This window comes from Mixophyes fleayi, chromosome 7, assembly GCF_038048845.1.
Source record: "Mixophyes fleayi isolate aMixFle1 chromosome 7, aMixFle1.hap1, whole genome shotgun sequence".
Taxonomy (NCBI): Eukaryota; Metazoa; Chordata; class Amphibia; order Anura; family Limnodynastidae; genus Mixophyes; species Mixophyes fleayi.
Genome location: NC_134408.1, coordinates 131,741,612 through 131,755,305, shown reverse-complemented (window position 1 = coordinate 131,755,305; position 13,694 = coordinate 131,741,612). Strand labels below are relative to the sequence as shown.

Sequence of the window (13,694 nt, the reverse complement as noted above, 5' to 3'; positions counted from 1 at the left end):
ACACTGACCAGGAAACAAGCACTATATTTTACATGGAAATGGGCACTGTACAGTGCACTGGTAATCAGGGTAATTGGTTCTATATGTTATATCACCAAAAAGAAATATGTACTATACATTGCTCACAACACCTGGTGGCGAGTGTATATCACACTGGCTAGCAGGAATTGGGCAATATATATTATATTACCACAAGGTAAATCGACACTATGCATTGCACACACCAGGGACTGCAATCTAATTATTACTCTGGCCACCACAAAATGGGCACAAAATATTACTCTAGCCACCAAGGAATGGGCTTTGTTATGTAAGCTGGCCCTGAATATAACACCCGCCACCAGGGTCTGTGTTCTATACTGTCTACAGGACTGGGCTGTGCTCAAGGTCACTTGGCTGTTATTTTGGGAAGGATCAATGTAATTTGTTGCAGGAAAGGGAACCATTTGGAAAATAAGGCTCAATTGCTGAGCAAACGCAGAGGGGATTGAATGAATTTGCCAATTTTCCTTGGATACCAAAATGCCTTGTAATGGATACATATCATCTGTGGGTAGTAAAACTGCTGTATGCATGTTCTTTAACCTGCATATTACATGCAATTAATAGACATGTGGGACATCCAGTGCTCCCCAATTGCTTTTCCTTATCCTCGCGAAACTCCTCCACGTTTAATCCCACACAGCATTGCCCCATGTGACGTCCAGGCTCTAGCAGGACAGCATTAAGCAGCTGTGGGCAGGTCCAGGGTTCGGGCATCACTGTGTTGGACCGAGCTAGGCAGACACTTCACTCTCTGTTCAGCCTCCGCACCGAGTAGGAGCCATGTGACCGCTCTATGACTTGGAGTGTGTAATTTCCTCCTGCTCCAGAGCTACCTGACTCGAATACTAAGCAGCGCTCAGCTGTTACACTGAAGACACTGCGGAGACAGCTAATTGCAGAAGCAGAGAGGACATCCACATTCACATACAACCATGGAAGTTAAGGACCAAGGGGCACAAATGGAGCCACTGCTGCCAACGGTAAGGTACCCCCCCTCCCCCCGGTCCTCTGCATGCCTGGAGAACACACGGTCCCTTAATAAGGATGCTACCTATGATACATATGTGTGGAGTCCCTACCTCTCCATCATCCATACACGGGGCTGAGCATATACTATAGTGAGGGCTGCCTACTGCTCAATGAAAGGATGTAGCTGATGAATAGACCTCTTTGATCTGTTACATTGTCGGGGCTGTCATTTAGCAGTGGGGGGCTTGTAATACATTGTATCCAGTGCATCTGCGTGGACCTTAGTTTCTGCCTCACAGAAATGTATATTTTATCAGTGAAACAGTAAATACAAAAATGCTGTATGTAAAAATGTATGACGGCAGAACAGTGAATTACATACCATGATGTATGATGGGGTTCCATTCTACAGTGTATATATATATATATATATATATATATATATATATATATATATATATACACATTGTCGTTCTCAGGCATCATTTAAAAATGTGCAGGTCATTGATAAATATATTACATGGATGCATTTTGCATTTAACAATTATTGTAGTGATTATGTTTATTTATTTTTATTTTTGCACTATGAGAATGAAGTGGACGTGTATATGAAATCTGTGTTGTAAAATGAATGTTGTTTTATCATCTGAGTCTATTGTTATTATTAACCATGAAAAACATTGCAAATATTACTGTCTGCATCACCATTTGCTGTCAGTGAACAGGCCATTGACAGGTCTTGTTGCAGAAATGTCTTCTGTGTACTTAGCCTAGGTACTGGCTAGCTGGCAATGGCTTTGAAATAACTGCATCTGAGACAGGTACCTTGTGTGGGTGTAAAATGTAGTAATTTATCATGTACTTTCAGCAGGAACAATATCCCCATGCTTTTTAAATCAAGTAATCAGTGATGGCACAGCTGATTATTCCAATGTAAAAGCCTCAGAAAAGACCTTGTTTTCTGACTCATAGACATCTATAATTATGGTTAAGCATTCATAAGTACAGCTTGTTGGAAAAAGAACATTTCTTGTAAAGGTTTCCTCTGTAGTGATTCTTTGTGTCAAATAGTCAATCTCTACACTTATTTAAATGATATCTCAAGATATAAAATGTGGTTTTGCTTTAATACATTTGTAATTCTATTTACCCATTACAATAGGGTCTTTTCTTTTGCAGCTAAGCTGCTTGTTCGAGTAAACAGCGTGCATTTCTGTAGCTAATTTTAATGAATATATTAGAAGTTTTGTGCTCTATGTATTTGTAATAAACATGTGAACCAATTATCTGTTAAGGTAATGACAGAGCTTCTCATGGAGAGGTTCAGCTGGATTTAAAGGGGGGGGGGGGGTGACTTGTTCATGCCCCTGACAAATAGTACTAAATAGGTCTCTTAAGCTGGTCTAAGTCTTGCTTGTTCTGTGCGTTTCAACAGTGTATGTATATGATCTGTGAGTGTTATATTATTGTTGCCCTGGTGATGACAAACTCCGCTGTCCTATATACACTGTGCACAGTATCCAAAGATCAATTTGTGCTGTGTCCCAGTGAAACAGAAATGAATAAACCTGCCTGATGATATAAATCCACAGCCACAAAGCACAGCAGTAAGCTGGAAGGAGAAAAAGCAATGTATTTAGAAAAAGTTGCAAACCAATAGTTTAAGGTCATCTGTCTGTTTTATGACACTATCTATATTACATGGCGTAGGAGAAGCCTGGCCAACATGTGACTGTCCAGGTGTTGTGAAACTACAAGCCCCAGCATAGTCTGCCAATAGCTGGCAAGGTATGCTGGGACTTGTAGTTTATAACACCTGGAAAGCCACAAGTTGGCCAGGCCTGGTATAGAACAATGGACCAAACATATTATAGACCAGTTACCTACAATGCATAACAAAGCAATAATAGTACATTAATGAGGGTCCTGACAGCTTGCAATCTAACAGGTTTGACAGCTATGGAAATGGATAAGACCTTCAAAATTTATTTTTATAATATTTTTGTCTTTTCTTTTCTTTTCTATTACTTTTATTAGAACAGTGAGTAGTCTTTGCATCAAATATGCCTGCGGACACTTTGATTGGATCTTTTTATAAGATTCTCTAAATATGGAAAGCTGACTTAAAGGGCCCATATATCTAAACCATAAGATGCGACATATATAAGAGAAAACAATACCGTATATGTCACATCTTACATATGCTACTGTAGTAGATATGTCAATTTTTATTTAATTGAAATTAAATATAAGCTATTATACATGGCAAAGTTATGAGTTTAACAGTTGTGCTTCTGAAGTCGTTCGTGTGAAGCTGAGCACCTTTCATTTATTCAACCTGCAAAATATCCAGCTCCTAAAACTCTTAGGTTTATCCATATGGCAAAAACATTCATTGGTTGTGTTTTAGCACATGTGAAAACTTGCTCTTCGCTGTGGCAGAACTTCAACGTTTAGTCACTAAACTTTTTCATTTGTTTTCAATCAGAAGGTAAACTTTTTTCAAGTTCAGTTATTCCACACGTCCATTTATTGTTGTTCTTTGAATTCTTGTACTCACACCTCAAAATCTCATTACTAGGACAAATGGAAATCATGTCAGACCATCTTGGATGTTTTCAGCAGAAGTTGTTACCTTGATGTGTGGGAGCAAAATAAAATAAAAAATAAACAAAAATAAATAGTGAGTTCTGTTCAGTATTGTTCCCTCATTAATGGTAAATGTATGTCCTTGTCAAAGTACAGTGACATACTGTATTGTGCTACATCCATTCGCTGGTATGGAATGCATGAAGCCTTTAGAGCCTGTTATATGTCCCTACATTATTCTGAAAATAATGTAGGGACATTAAAAAAAAAGTGGGAAAATGGGCAATTGGGCATGAAGGGCACACCATTAGACTTCCAACAATGGAATGTGGATGGCATAGGGGATAAAACAATGTTCTATAGCAGCATCTTGGTACCATATGAAAATAACAGATTCCTCATTTGCAAGTCCTCTCTTTTACATGAATTACTTGACCATTGTGATCTTTATATCCTCTAATTAGAACGAAGAAAAAAATTAATGAAAAAAACAAGTTATCATTGGGCACATGAAGGGCCACTTCTGTTTGCCCTAAAACCCACTAATATCTTAAGTCGTCCTTCCTGTAATCTGGTTTTAGGACCTGCCACTTACTTATCCATAACAATAATTCCTCAAGGATTGGCTACTATATTCAATTTAATAACTTGTCAACTTAACACAAGTCCAACCTCTTTCGATCCCCATTGTGAATTTCTCCTTTTAAAGTCACTTGGTGATGACCCCACATGCGCCATAATGGAAATCATTGTTCAAACCAATATTTTACCAATACCATCAAAATGCACCTGATCCATCTGCTTCCTCAGGGGAGGGTGGACAGAGGGATGGGATTTTTCTTAGACATGTTAAGAGACACTTGTTATCTCTATGAACAATTACATGAATGGGAGATATTTAAAGGGTGGAATGGTTGAGGTGATGCCTCCGTGGCTCCAAATATTCAAGGTATGACACATTTTGCCATACAATACACTTTTGTTTATATATTATCACCTGGGGGTAAATGCATCAAGCCGAGAGTTTTCCGGTGGGTTTGAAAAGTGGAGATGTTGCCTATAGCAACCAATCAGATTCTAGCTATCAGTTTGTAGAATGTACTAAATAAATGATAGCTAGAATCTGATTGGTTTTTCAAACCCGCTGGAAAACTCTCAGCTTGATACATTTACCCCCTGGAATCTATTTGCCTAAAGATTACCCATCTTTCCCCACAATGCTTTTTGCAGTCCCCTCCTTATTAAATGGTGTATGGGGGCTGCTCACAGTGGCCTGATGCAGAGTGAGAAGTTTGCCCGTTTGCTTAGCATATATTTGAGTTTTTCACACTGCACAGGCTCAGAAATAAAACATATGACATTGTGGCTATGCAGACCTGCATCTTTTTTCCACTTACAACTCCTTACTTACTGGGAGGTAGCCGCAGATACGGCTGAAAAAGTGGTTTTATTTGTGGGTGATTAGGGACAGGTGTAAGTAGCAGATGATGATGACAAACACCCGAACTAGCAAACTGCTCGTAATTGGTTTAAGAATGATTCGCAGGAGCCTACTGAGACTTTAGGATTCATATGACCATAGATTAGGATTTGCCAAACGTGTTGCAGCAAAGATAAAGAAAATATTTTATCTCTTTGTAAGCATGTCAGGAAGTTGTTCCTGCTGTATTGGCTAGGTTATTCCAGTATAGGTGATGGTTCATAGCAGTTGCGTTCATAGCATATAAAATAAAAGGGTTTGGTTCATGTTTGCAAGCTGGACGTAAGTATCTGAGGAGTGAGTCTGTGGGGTGGGTTTGTTGTGGACGCATCTGCTACTCATTCAGACCTGGCCGCATCTTCAGCTCTGAATACAGTGTGTGTATATATATATAAATATATATATATATATATATATACACTTAAGTGCACTTTTTTCAGTCGCATGTTAAGATATTTTCGTGCATTACATTTTGATCAAACAGCAACCATTATTTACTTTGTAGATTACAGATTATATCTTCACTTGTCTTAACCCCTTAACATATATCATGGTTACAAATTGTTTTACATCTGGTTGTATGGTGCCATAGTGCAGATTGAAATGATTAAATGTCAACAAGGACATTGGGGGAGGGTCACAATACTACGCTATTCCCACATCTCTCCTGCACATGATTATCAACGACTTGTGCAGCAACAGGGTCAGAAGCTGTTTTGTTCGGTCCCTGGTCTGTCTCTACAAACATGGTTCTGAACTAAACACCAAAACATATCCAGTTGTCACAGGGGATCCCAGTGATGTCGTCGTGTGACCTTGGTACGGGATTCCCTCAAGGTCAGCAGGTCAAGGTCCTTTCTAGGGATAACTGAATCATTCCTATCAGATTCATGCTGACATGGATCCAGTAGTAACTTCTATTGTACTTTCCAATTGGTCCCTAAAGGTTTTTCCTAGTTCATTTTTTTAAAGCACCTGAAGCTAAAGCATGAAAATTGATCTGGTTATAGAAGGGATAATCCACCTCTGGTCTAGGGGGATATATAACACCTATGGAATATATAAGCAATATTTAGAGTGCCTTTGCTGCATTCACTTCTCTATTCAAATTATAGCAAACTTTATTAGCAAAATGACGGCATCACCAAGCTATTACCTTCATATACAATCCATTCAATTTTATATCCCCCTCTCCCCCAAAAAACGACTTCATTTTTTAATCCAATTTCTCCCTTTTAATAATTTTTTATATTAAATCTCCTTTTTTGTTACTGGCTCCTCACCACTTTTCTTAACTGTTTGCCGTCATGTTACCATAGTCTCCTTTTTCTGTTTATTTCTTATTTCCGCACTCACGTATATACACATCCCTTATTATTATTATTTTGCAGACCTTCTTGTTATTTCTCTTCCTTTGTGTTCCCTTCCCCCATCATCCATCATCTACATGGGAGAAATGTTATGTTGCCGCAGAAGATCAATTTTATACACTAGGAAAATAAGGAAATGCATTGTGTAAATAGCATTTTCCTTCAAATAGCTGTATTGACTAATTGCTAATTGAGTTGAAATGAGGATTCTTTATTCTGAGTCATTACTCCAAATGTACAGTAGGAGTCAGTTGTGCAAAATGTATGACTGGGGCTAAGAATCCATCTCTGCATGTGTTTATTATATTAAGATGAGTCAAGATAAGGGGAACTCCTTCGTGATATCTATTGCTATATCAGTTATTATGTAAGATTTATGTAAGTAATCTCAATGCCGTACCACATTGTGCTGGTGACGGACAGCTAGGGTGTCTTAGAAATTGGCACGGGTTTCCAAAGCTTGCATTTAGGGTTGTATCTTGATATCTGTTCACAGTGTAATGTCAAAGGCAGGGTAGCAATTACTGGAACCCATCCCCAAATTTTTTTTAGGAGAAGGGGAATTGCATATCTGCATACTGTTTTGGAGTTTCCTGGTCTTCTAAACAAGAGCAGGAGCCGGCACATATGCAATGTAGCCCTGTATGGGAATTTGGGACAATAATTGTTCTTAGAAGTATAGCAATGGAACTGAAAGCCCAAAGGGGCAAAACTGCACGAGTGCTGACCTCCAAACGGGCGCGGAAGAACAGAGCGAGGGCCTCCAACGCATATATATATATATATATATATATATATATATATATATATAGCCATGGCATTGAGTCTATGAATGTCTAGTATTGTACAGGAGGAATGCAGCACAATTATAACTGAGTTCAGGTCTGGAGACAGAGAAATTCATGAGATAGAGATAGCATCATGTCATGTTCATCAAACAATTACTCTGTGCTCAGTGTACTGGAGCAGAGCCGTAACTTAAAATTGTAGCACTTTGGGTAAGAAGGAAGACTGTCATCCACCCTAGCCCTCAATTTTACCCATATGAACCTAAAATATTCACAAACTGCGCCCCCTTCAGTGTTGCACCCCTTGTGGTCGTTCCTATCGCACAGCCCTGGTTGCGGCCTTGGACTGGAGCATTGGCATCCTGAAAGTCACCTCTCCCATCAGGAAGCAAATACTGCAACATGGGTTGATAAATAGCACTCAGTACCATTAAGTAGCAATTAGCATTGATCTTGTCTTTTAAAGGAAGGACGGTACCCAAACCAAGCCAGGAAAATGTGCCACAACATTACTGAACCACCAGAACACTCCGTTCAAGATAAAGTACTTTAAGTTGCACCACGGATGCACTCATCTCTTTGTCAATAACATTGGGATGGATGATTCATCTGACCATATCTCCTTTCTCAACTGCTCGCTAGTCCACAGGCTGTGCTCTGTACCACTGATCAACATCTGAAACCCAACTATCATGTCCTGTTCTGTTGAGTTCTTATTGGACCAGTTTTTATGAAACTCGCTCTTTGCACCATGGGCTGAAATCTGGAGTCAACTGATCTACAGTTGTTCACGTATTTAAACAATTCAGGACAGACACTACAGACTTCATTGAGTGTTAGTCACAGTAGTTTCCGACCTTGTGTACTGGATTGGGTAAAATTTATGGTGACACCGCCAGTTCATTTAAGTTATTTTGTACAATGGGAGATTAATAACTAATGCGATCCATTTAGATTCATTGGGTGGATCCGCAAGACCTCTCTCCAAAAGATTTCCCTTTCTTGAAGGTACCAGAGGCTACATAGGTGGGTCAATGTCTAAGTGGCATGAGGAGGTTGTTATACACTGAAGGACTCTTTCAAAGGATCCTGCAATGCAGACGTCTGGACCCCTTCCTCCCCGTTACTAGACCAGAGTAAAGGGTTGACTTCCAGAGGGATAGGCTCCCAGTTTGGTAGGCTAGGATGTACTATCAGGCTCATAGGTCTTTCCAAAGATGGGACCATTGTTGCTGTAGAATAGCAATGTTATTCCAGTAGGTTTTCTTATTGAAGCCTTACACAACATAAGCGGATGGGGCAGGGATAACATTATTGATAGTATTCGTTGATATATATTAGGTAAATAGTAATGTTTTAGAAGTGTATGTCTCCAGCTGCCGTTACAGTGCTGCCAGTAACTTGCAGAAATAAATGGAAGGGATTCAGCACTTTAAGACTACACTAAACAATATTTAGATAAATAGAAACAATATTTGGGCATAGTTTAGCTGGATTTAATAATTAATTTATTTAGTAACAGAAAGTATATAAGTGACAATGTTTGTAGATATGCAGTAGTCATGTGTTGATGGGGCAGGGATATGCAGTATATTGTAACAAGGGAGTTGAAGGGTGGTGGGTTGTTGAACTTTTTGGGAGAATTTCCACATTTAATTAGTGGTGATACTAAGTAATTGTTAAGTGATAAGTGATAGGCGATTGAACGGAGAGAAGGAGCAACAGCAAAAAAAACCTCAACTGCAGCTCCAACAATAAAGCATTTAAAGTTGAGATTTCTGCGTAAACTGTTAACCACACAAAAAAAGCTATAAACTAGGTGTTGCTAAAGCTTAATTTGCAAATTTACAAATTTAAATGCTACAACTTTGATGATAATCCCTTTAAATATTGGGCACATGGAAGATTGGTTTGGGCTCCCAGAAGACTATGGTCTGTTTTTGAGAATAAGTCACTGACCGATAGAAGCTTTCACCAACACTGTTACCATGAGCCATAGCCTTGGTGGCCCTTCCTTAAATCCACAGTAGGGAAATTAATTTATATAGAAACAGGGGGATTTGGTCCACACAACCCTATTTCATCAAAAGTACAGTATGGAAAGGTGCTACACTAATGTAACTTGCTACCGACCTGTTTATTAAAAAGTGGTGATAGGGTTGCAATAAGTAGCAATAGAAATCCTACTATCACCATAATTTATTAATAAAATATTGCCAAGGCAGCGAATACAACCGAAGATCTGACTTTTCTCTGTTTAATAGATGGAGCCCGGTATGCGATAGAAACCAAAGTACATGAGCACAGTAAGAAGACTAAGAACTACTGTGCATAATAAAGACTCTAGGTATAATGAACTCTGCAAGATTATTCTGTGATATAATATCTGTAATGACTGGGAGGTTTGTGTTGCACAATAAAACCAAACTGTGATTTTTTTAATTTGGTCCATGAGCCATCGATCCATAGCTGCTTTTCAGTGGATGCAGAATATAATCAGGTTCCTACCAGAATTATCTGTAGAATGTAGGGACATTCCATTCGTCGAACTAAGTTCCTTGTTCCAGGAATAGACTGTTAAGAGTTCTATTTATTAAACAGGTGTTTTCACTGGAGATAGGGCTTTTTTTTTTTTTTTAGTGAAAGTCAAATTTGAGCTTTCAGTCCCACTGCTAACGTGTGAACCGGTGAACAAGGTGACACATTCGCCTATCTCCCGAGACTAGCCAGCAGGAAGATTAAAACTTACCCCTGCCCAGTATAGGTGGAGCAGCTGAGTATGGTTCCGATGCCTTGGGGAGATTTCATTGATAAATTGCGTGATAGTCATTTTTGTAATTGCCGCAATAGAAAATCATCCTTATGGCGGCATGCCGATAATTTGGTGCCTAAGTGTAGTTACCCATCTGATGAGGTCTGCTTAACACGGTAGATCGGCATTCACAATTTTGATGAAAATGTGCTCTAGCAAAGTCACCTTTATTCCAGGTATTTCATTACATAGCAATTTTTAGAATTTATTACACTATTGTGCATGTTCTTAGTGATTAAACAAGAATCCTATGCTTAAGTGGTTTATAATAAAATAACAATCCTCCCCCAGACTAGCATAATCATGGGAATTCTGTGTCCAGGGCTCACACCAAATCCATCTACTTCCTTAAGGTCAGTTCTCCCGAAAAGGAAATTCTGGAGAGCTTTTAATGAATACAGTGAGCAGGGCCGGATTAACCCGAGGTCTAACTGGGCTAGAGCCCAGGGGCCTTGGGCATTTGGGGGGCCCTTGAAAGTGCTTGTTTGTTTTTTTCCCCCTTTAGAGCTGCTCAGCTGTATGGCTGGCGGCAATATTCATCAAGCCAGGGGTGTCCCCGCCCCCGGCTCTGACTGTCAGCTGGTCACGGAGAATGGCAGGCAGCTAACAGCAAATGTTATGCTGTTAGCTGCCTGCTTTCACTCGAGTGTTTCCACGGCGTGCAGTAATCTCTTTACTGAGGAGATTTCGTGAGAGTGAGAGTATGAGTCATAGGGCTAGATTTACTAAGCTGCGGGTTTGAAAAAGTGGGGATGTTGCCTATAGCAGCCAATCAGATTCTAGCTGTCATTTTGTAGAAGGTACTAAATAAATGAAAGCTAGAATCTGATTGGTTGCTATAGGTAACAGCCCCACTTTTTCAAACCCGCAGCTTAGTAAATCTAGCCCATAGTCTCACTCTCGCGAGATCGCCTCAGTAACGAGTTTACTGAATGCCACGGAAGCACTACAGGGGGTGGGAGAACCCCTGCAGCCAGGAGGCATCAGGAATGGGATGTAAGCGGGGGGGGGGTTGGGGGAGTTGGGAGCTCACAAGGGGGGGTGAGCCTCACAGTACTGTTAGCCCGGGGGCCTCCATTCCCTTAATCCGGCCCTGACAGTGAGCGGTGCAGTGGTATTGATGGACTGGAAAGCAGCGTTCTTTAAATACAGTGAACACCTGTATTCAAAGTTCTTTAGGGTGGAGGTATTTTTGAAAATCAATATTAAAATAAATAGCCTGGAGTTTTCCTTTGCAGTGTACTTCTGTACCTTGATTTGTATTTAATATGTCAAGTTAAATAAGTGGTAAGGATCTGAATTAATGTATATATCTCTTAAGTAAGAGCTAATCGTATTTTTTGTCTGCATGTTAATTCTATACACCATTTTGAGATTTTTACATATGACTATACATTTAATGTGGCTATAATTACATATACCTCTGCTATATTGCATTGTCTTGCTGGCATGTCTGTATATATTGTGCATTCAGAATACACATAGATATAATGCTAAACTGTAGAAGCATCTAAGCAAAATAATTCCGCACTGCCTGGCTTCTGCTATATTTGGAAAGCCTCAAGGTTAGATTGACATTGGTTAGATAAGCTAGGAGCAAGATGACTTGTTTTTCTAATAGCATTCAAGACAAGTGTTTTCCTGTGTTGATCTTGAGTTATACATATTATTGACATAATTCACTTTACACTGTTGTGCTGAAATAAATGAAAATCTTAACCTCTTTCAAAATAAGGCTAAGTAAACATTTACTCATAAAGGTTTAGAGCATTCCAACGTTAAGGTAAGTTTAAATTCAGCCATGGTTACCATGCCATCTGGTGCTAGCCATAACCAGTTTTGCCAGCTTTAAGAAGCGATGCAATTGACATGAGTGCAGAGATTGCCACCTTGATCCTGGGTAGATTGGGGGTGTACCACATTGGCACACTATCACTAGACCTTGGATGTTAATGTAAGACTGGAAGTCTAGTGATAGGGCCAGGGTCTATGCTGTTTGTTCTCTGGCATTCTGGTTCTTTGTGCTTAATGTTGTGTTAAGAATCCAGCAATTAACTATTTTTTATTATTAATCAATGGCCCTATAATGTTACATAGGACAACCCTTCAGAGAAAGAAAGACCAAGCAGAAGCAGGGAAGACCCAAGTTAAGGTTTCCTGCTTGTTAACATAAATAAATCTATGTAAAATTGTTTTAATAGTAGCGAACCTCATTGAGGCAGCCAATGTTGCCATTGTCCACGGCCACTGGGACCGGGACCCTAGATCTGGTGCCATAAGTGACTGCAGAGGTAGCAAATGAGCCGATCATGTATTTGCCATGAATTATAGGGCTATATTTACATCAATGCCGAATTTAAGGGGAGGCATAAATTATGATTTTCCATTAAATTGTTTGCTTGGTCCCATCTTTGTGATCCAGTCTTTAATGAAATCCATTCCATACTTCTCTTTCCCCATACCGTATCGTGCCTGTATTCACTGACGTAGGAGGATGACCCTCTGATTGGTCAGTGTATTCTGCACACAGGGAGAGTTGTTAAATGAGCAGCTGACCGCACTTCCTACTTTATTGCGCCATTTACTATTCCACATTATTGATAGTCATTGGAGTTAAATGAATACAAATAAGAAAGTTTTTAAAATCTTCAAATTTTGGCCAATACGGGTGTCTCAAAATTAATTTGTAATGGTGAAAGTCTCCCTAGTGCACTTGTCAATAAATATTTGGCATCCTACTGTCACTACTGTTTTAGAGGACTTGCAAGGAAAACTACACACTCCACATATATGTCTTGGGTTGAATGTGCCTTTTGGATGGCTCAAAAAAACAATGAGAAAACAATTTTTTTTGTTACTTAGAAACATGTAACTATAACATTTGAATTAATCTTCAATTAATACAACTAGTGAAGTTTGCTAGACTTTTGATGTGACCATTTTATTCAGCACTGTTTAATCAGCAGACCCGTTCTTAGCAGGAAAATATGCAATATTTATATGAAATGTGGAAATGTTCCATCCAGCCTGTTAATCTATTATATCGAACTGGCTGCACCACTGATTAATTCACTTGTGCTCTTAAGACTCACAAACAATGCAGTGAGTCCAGAGAAAAAAAAAAGAGAATTGTTGTACACAGGGGAGTAACTACTAGGGAGGCAGCATGTGACTCTGGTGTTCCCTTTTCTGGACTACGGATAGTTTAATAAGCTCCCTGCTAAGTTACCTGACGCCACAAGGGGTTAATTCTGCTCTCTGAGCAGGAAGTGAATTACAGAATGTCATACCTCCCAACTGGCCCGATTTAAGCAGGACAGTCCCAATTTGAGGACTCTGTCCCGCCATGCAGATTGGGACAGCTTTGTCCCGATTGGACCAGAATGGTGGGAGGAATGTATAAATCCATTTACTTACATTCAGCAGTGAACTGGTGTTGTATGAGCGCAACAATTGCATGGTCTAGCAAAGGGCGACCAAGTGATTGAGAAGCACAATAAACGCCTGCAGGGGTTTCTCAACCCCCCAAATTATATAGCTACGCCTCTGTTGTTACATGGCCACCCCCCATCATCCTCTCTGTCCCGATTTGAACAGCCACAATGTTGGGAGGTATGGAATGGGAACATTTCGAGCGGAAG

General features: G+C 39.7%; 1 protein-coding gene across 1 annotated transcript in view; it reads left to right on the top strand.

The window, feature by feature from the left end:
* Nucleotides 1-755: 755 nt before the first annotated feature.
* Nucleotides 756-13,694, top strand: part of SLC4A10 (solute carrier family 4 member 10) — a 174,354-nt gene continuing 161,415 nt past the window's right edge. The window contains exon 1 of the mRNA XM_075180760.1: nt 756-1,025. Coding sequence (XP_075036861.1) covers nt 978-1,025 — 48 coding nt within the window. The 5' untranslated portion in view covers nt 756-977. The remainder of the gene's footprint in view (nt 1,026-13,694) is intronic.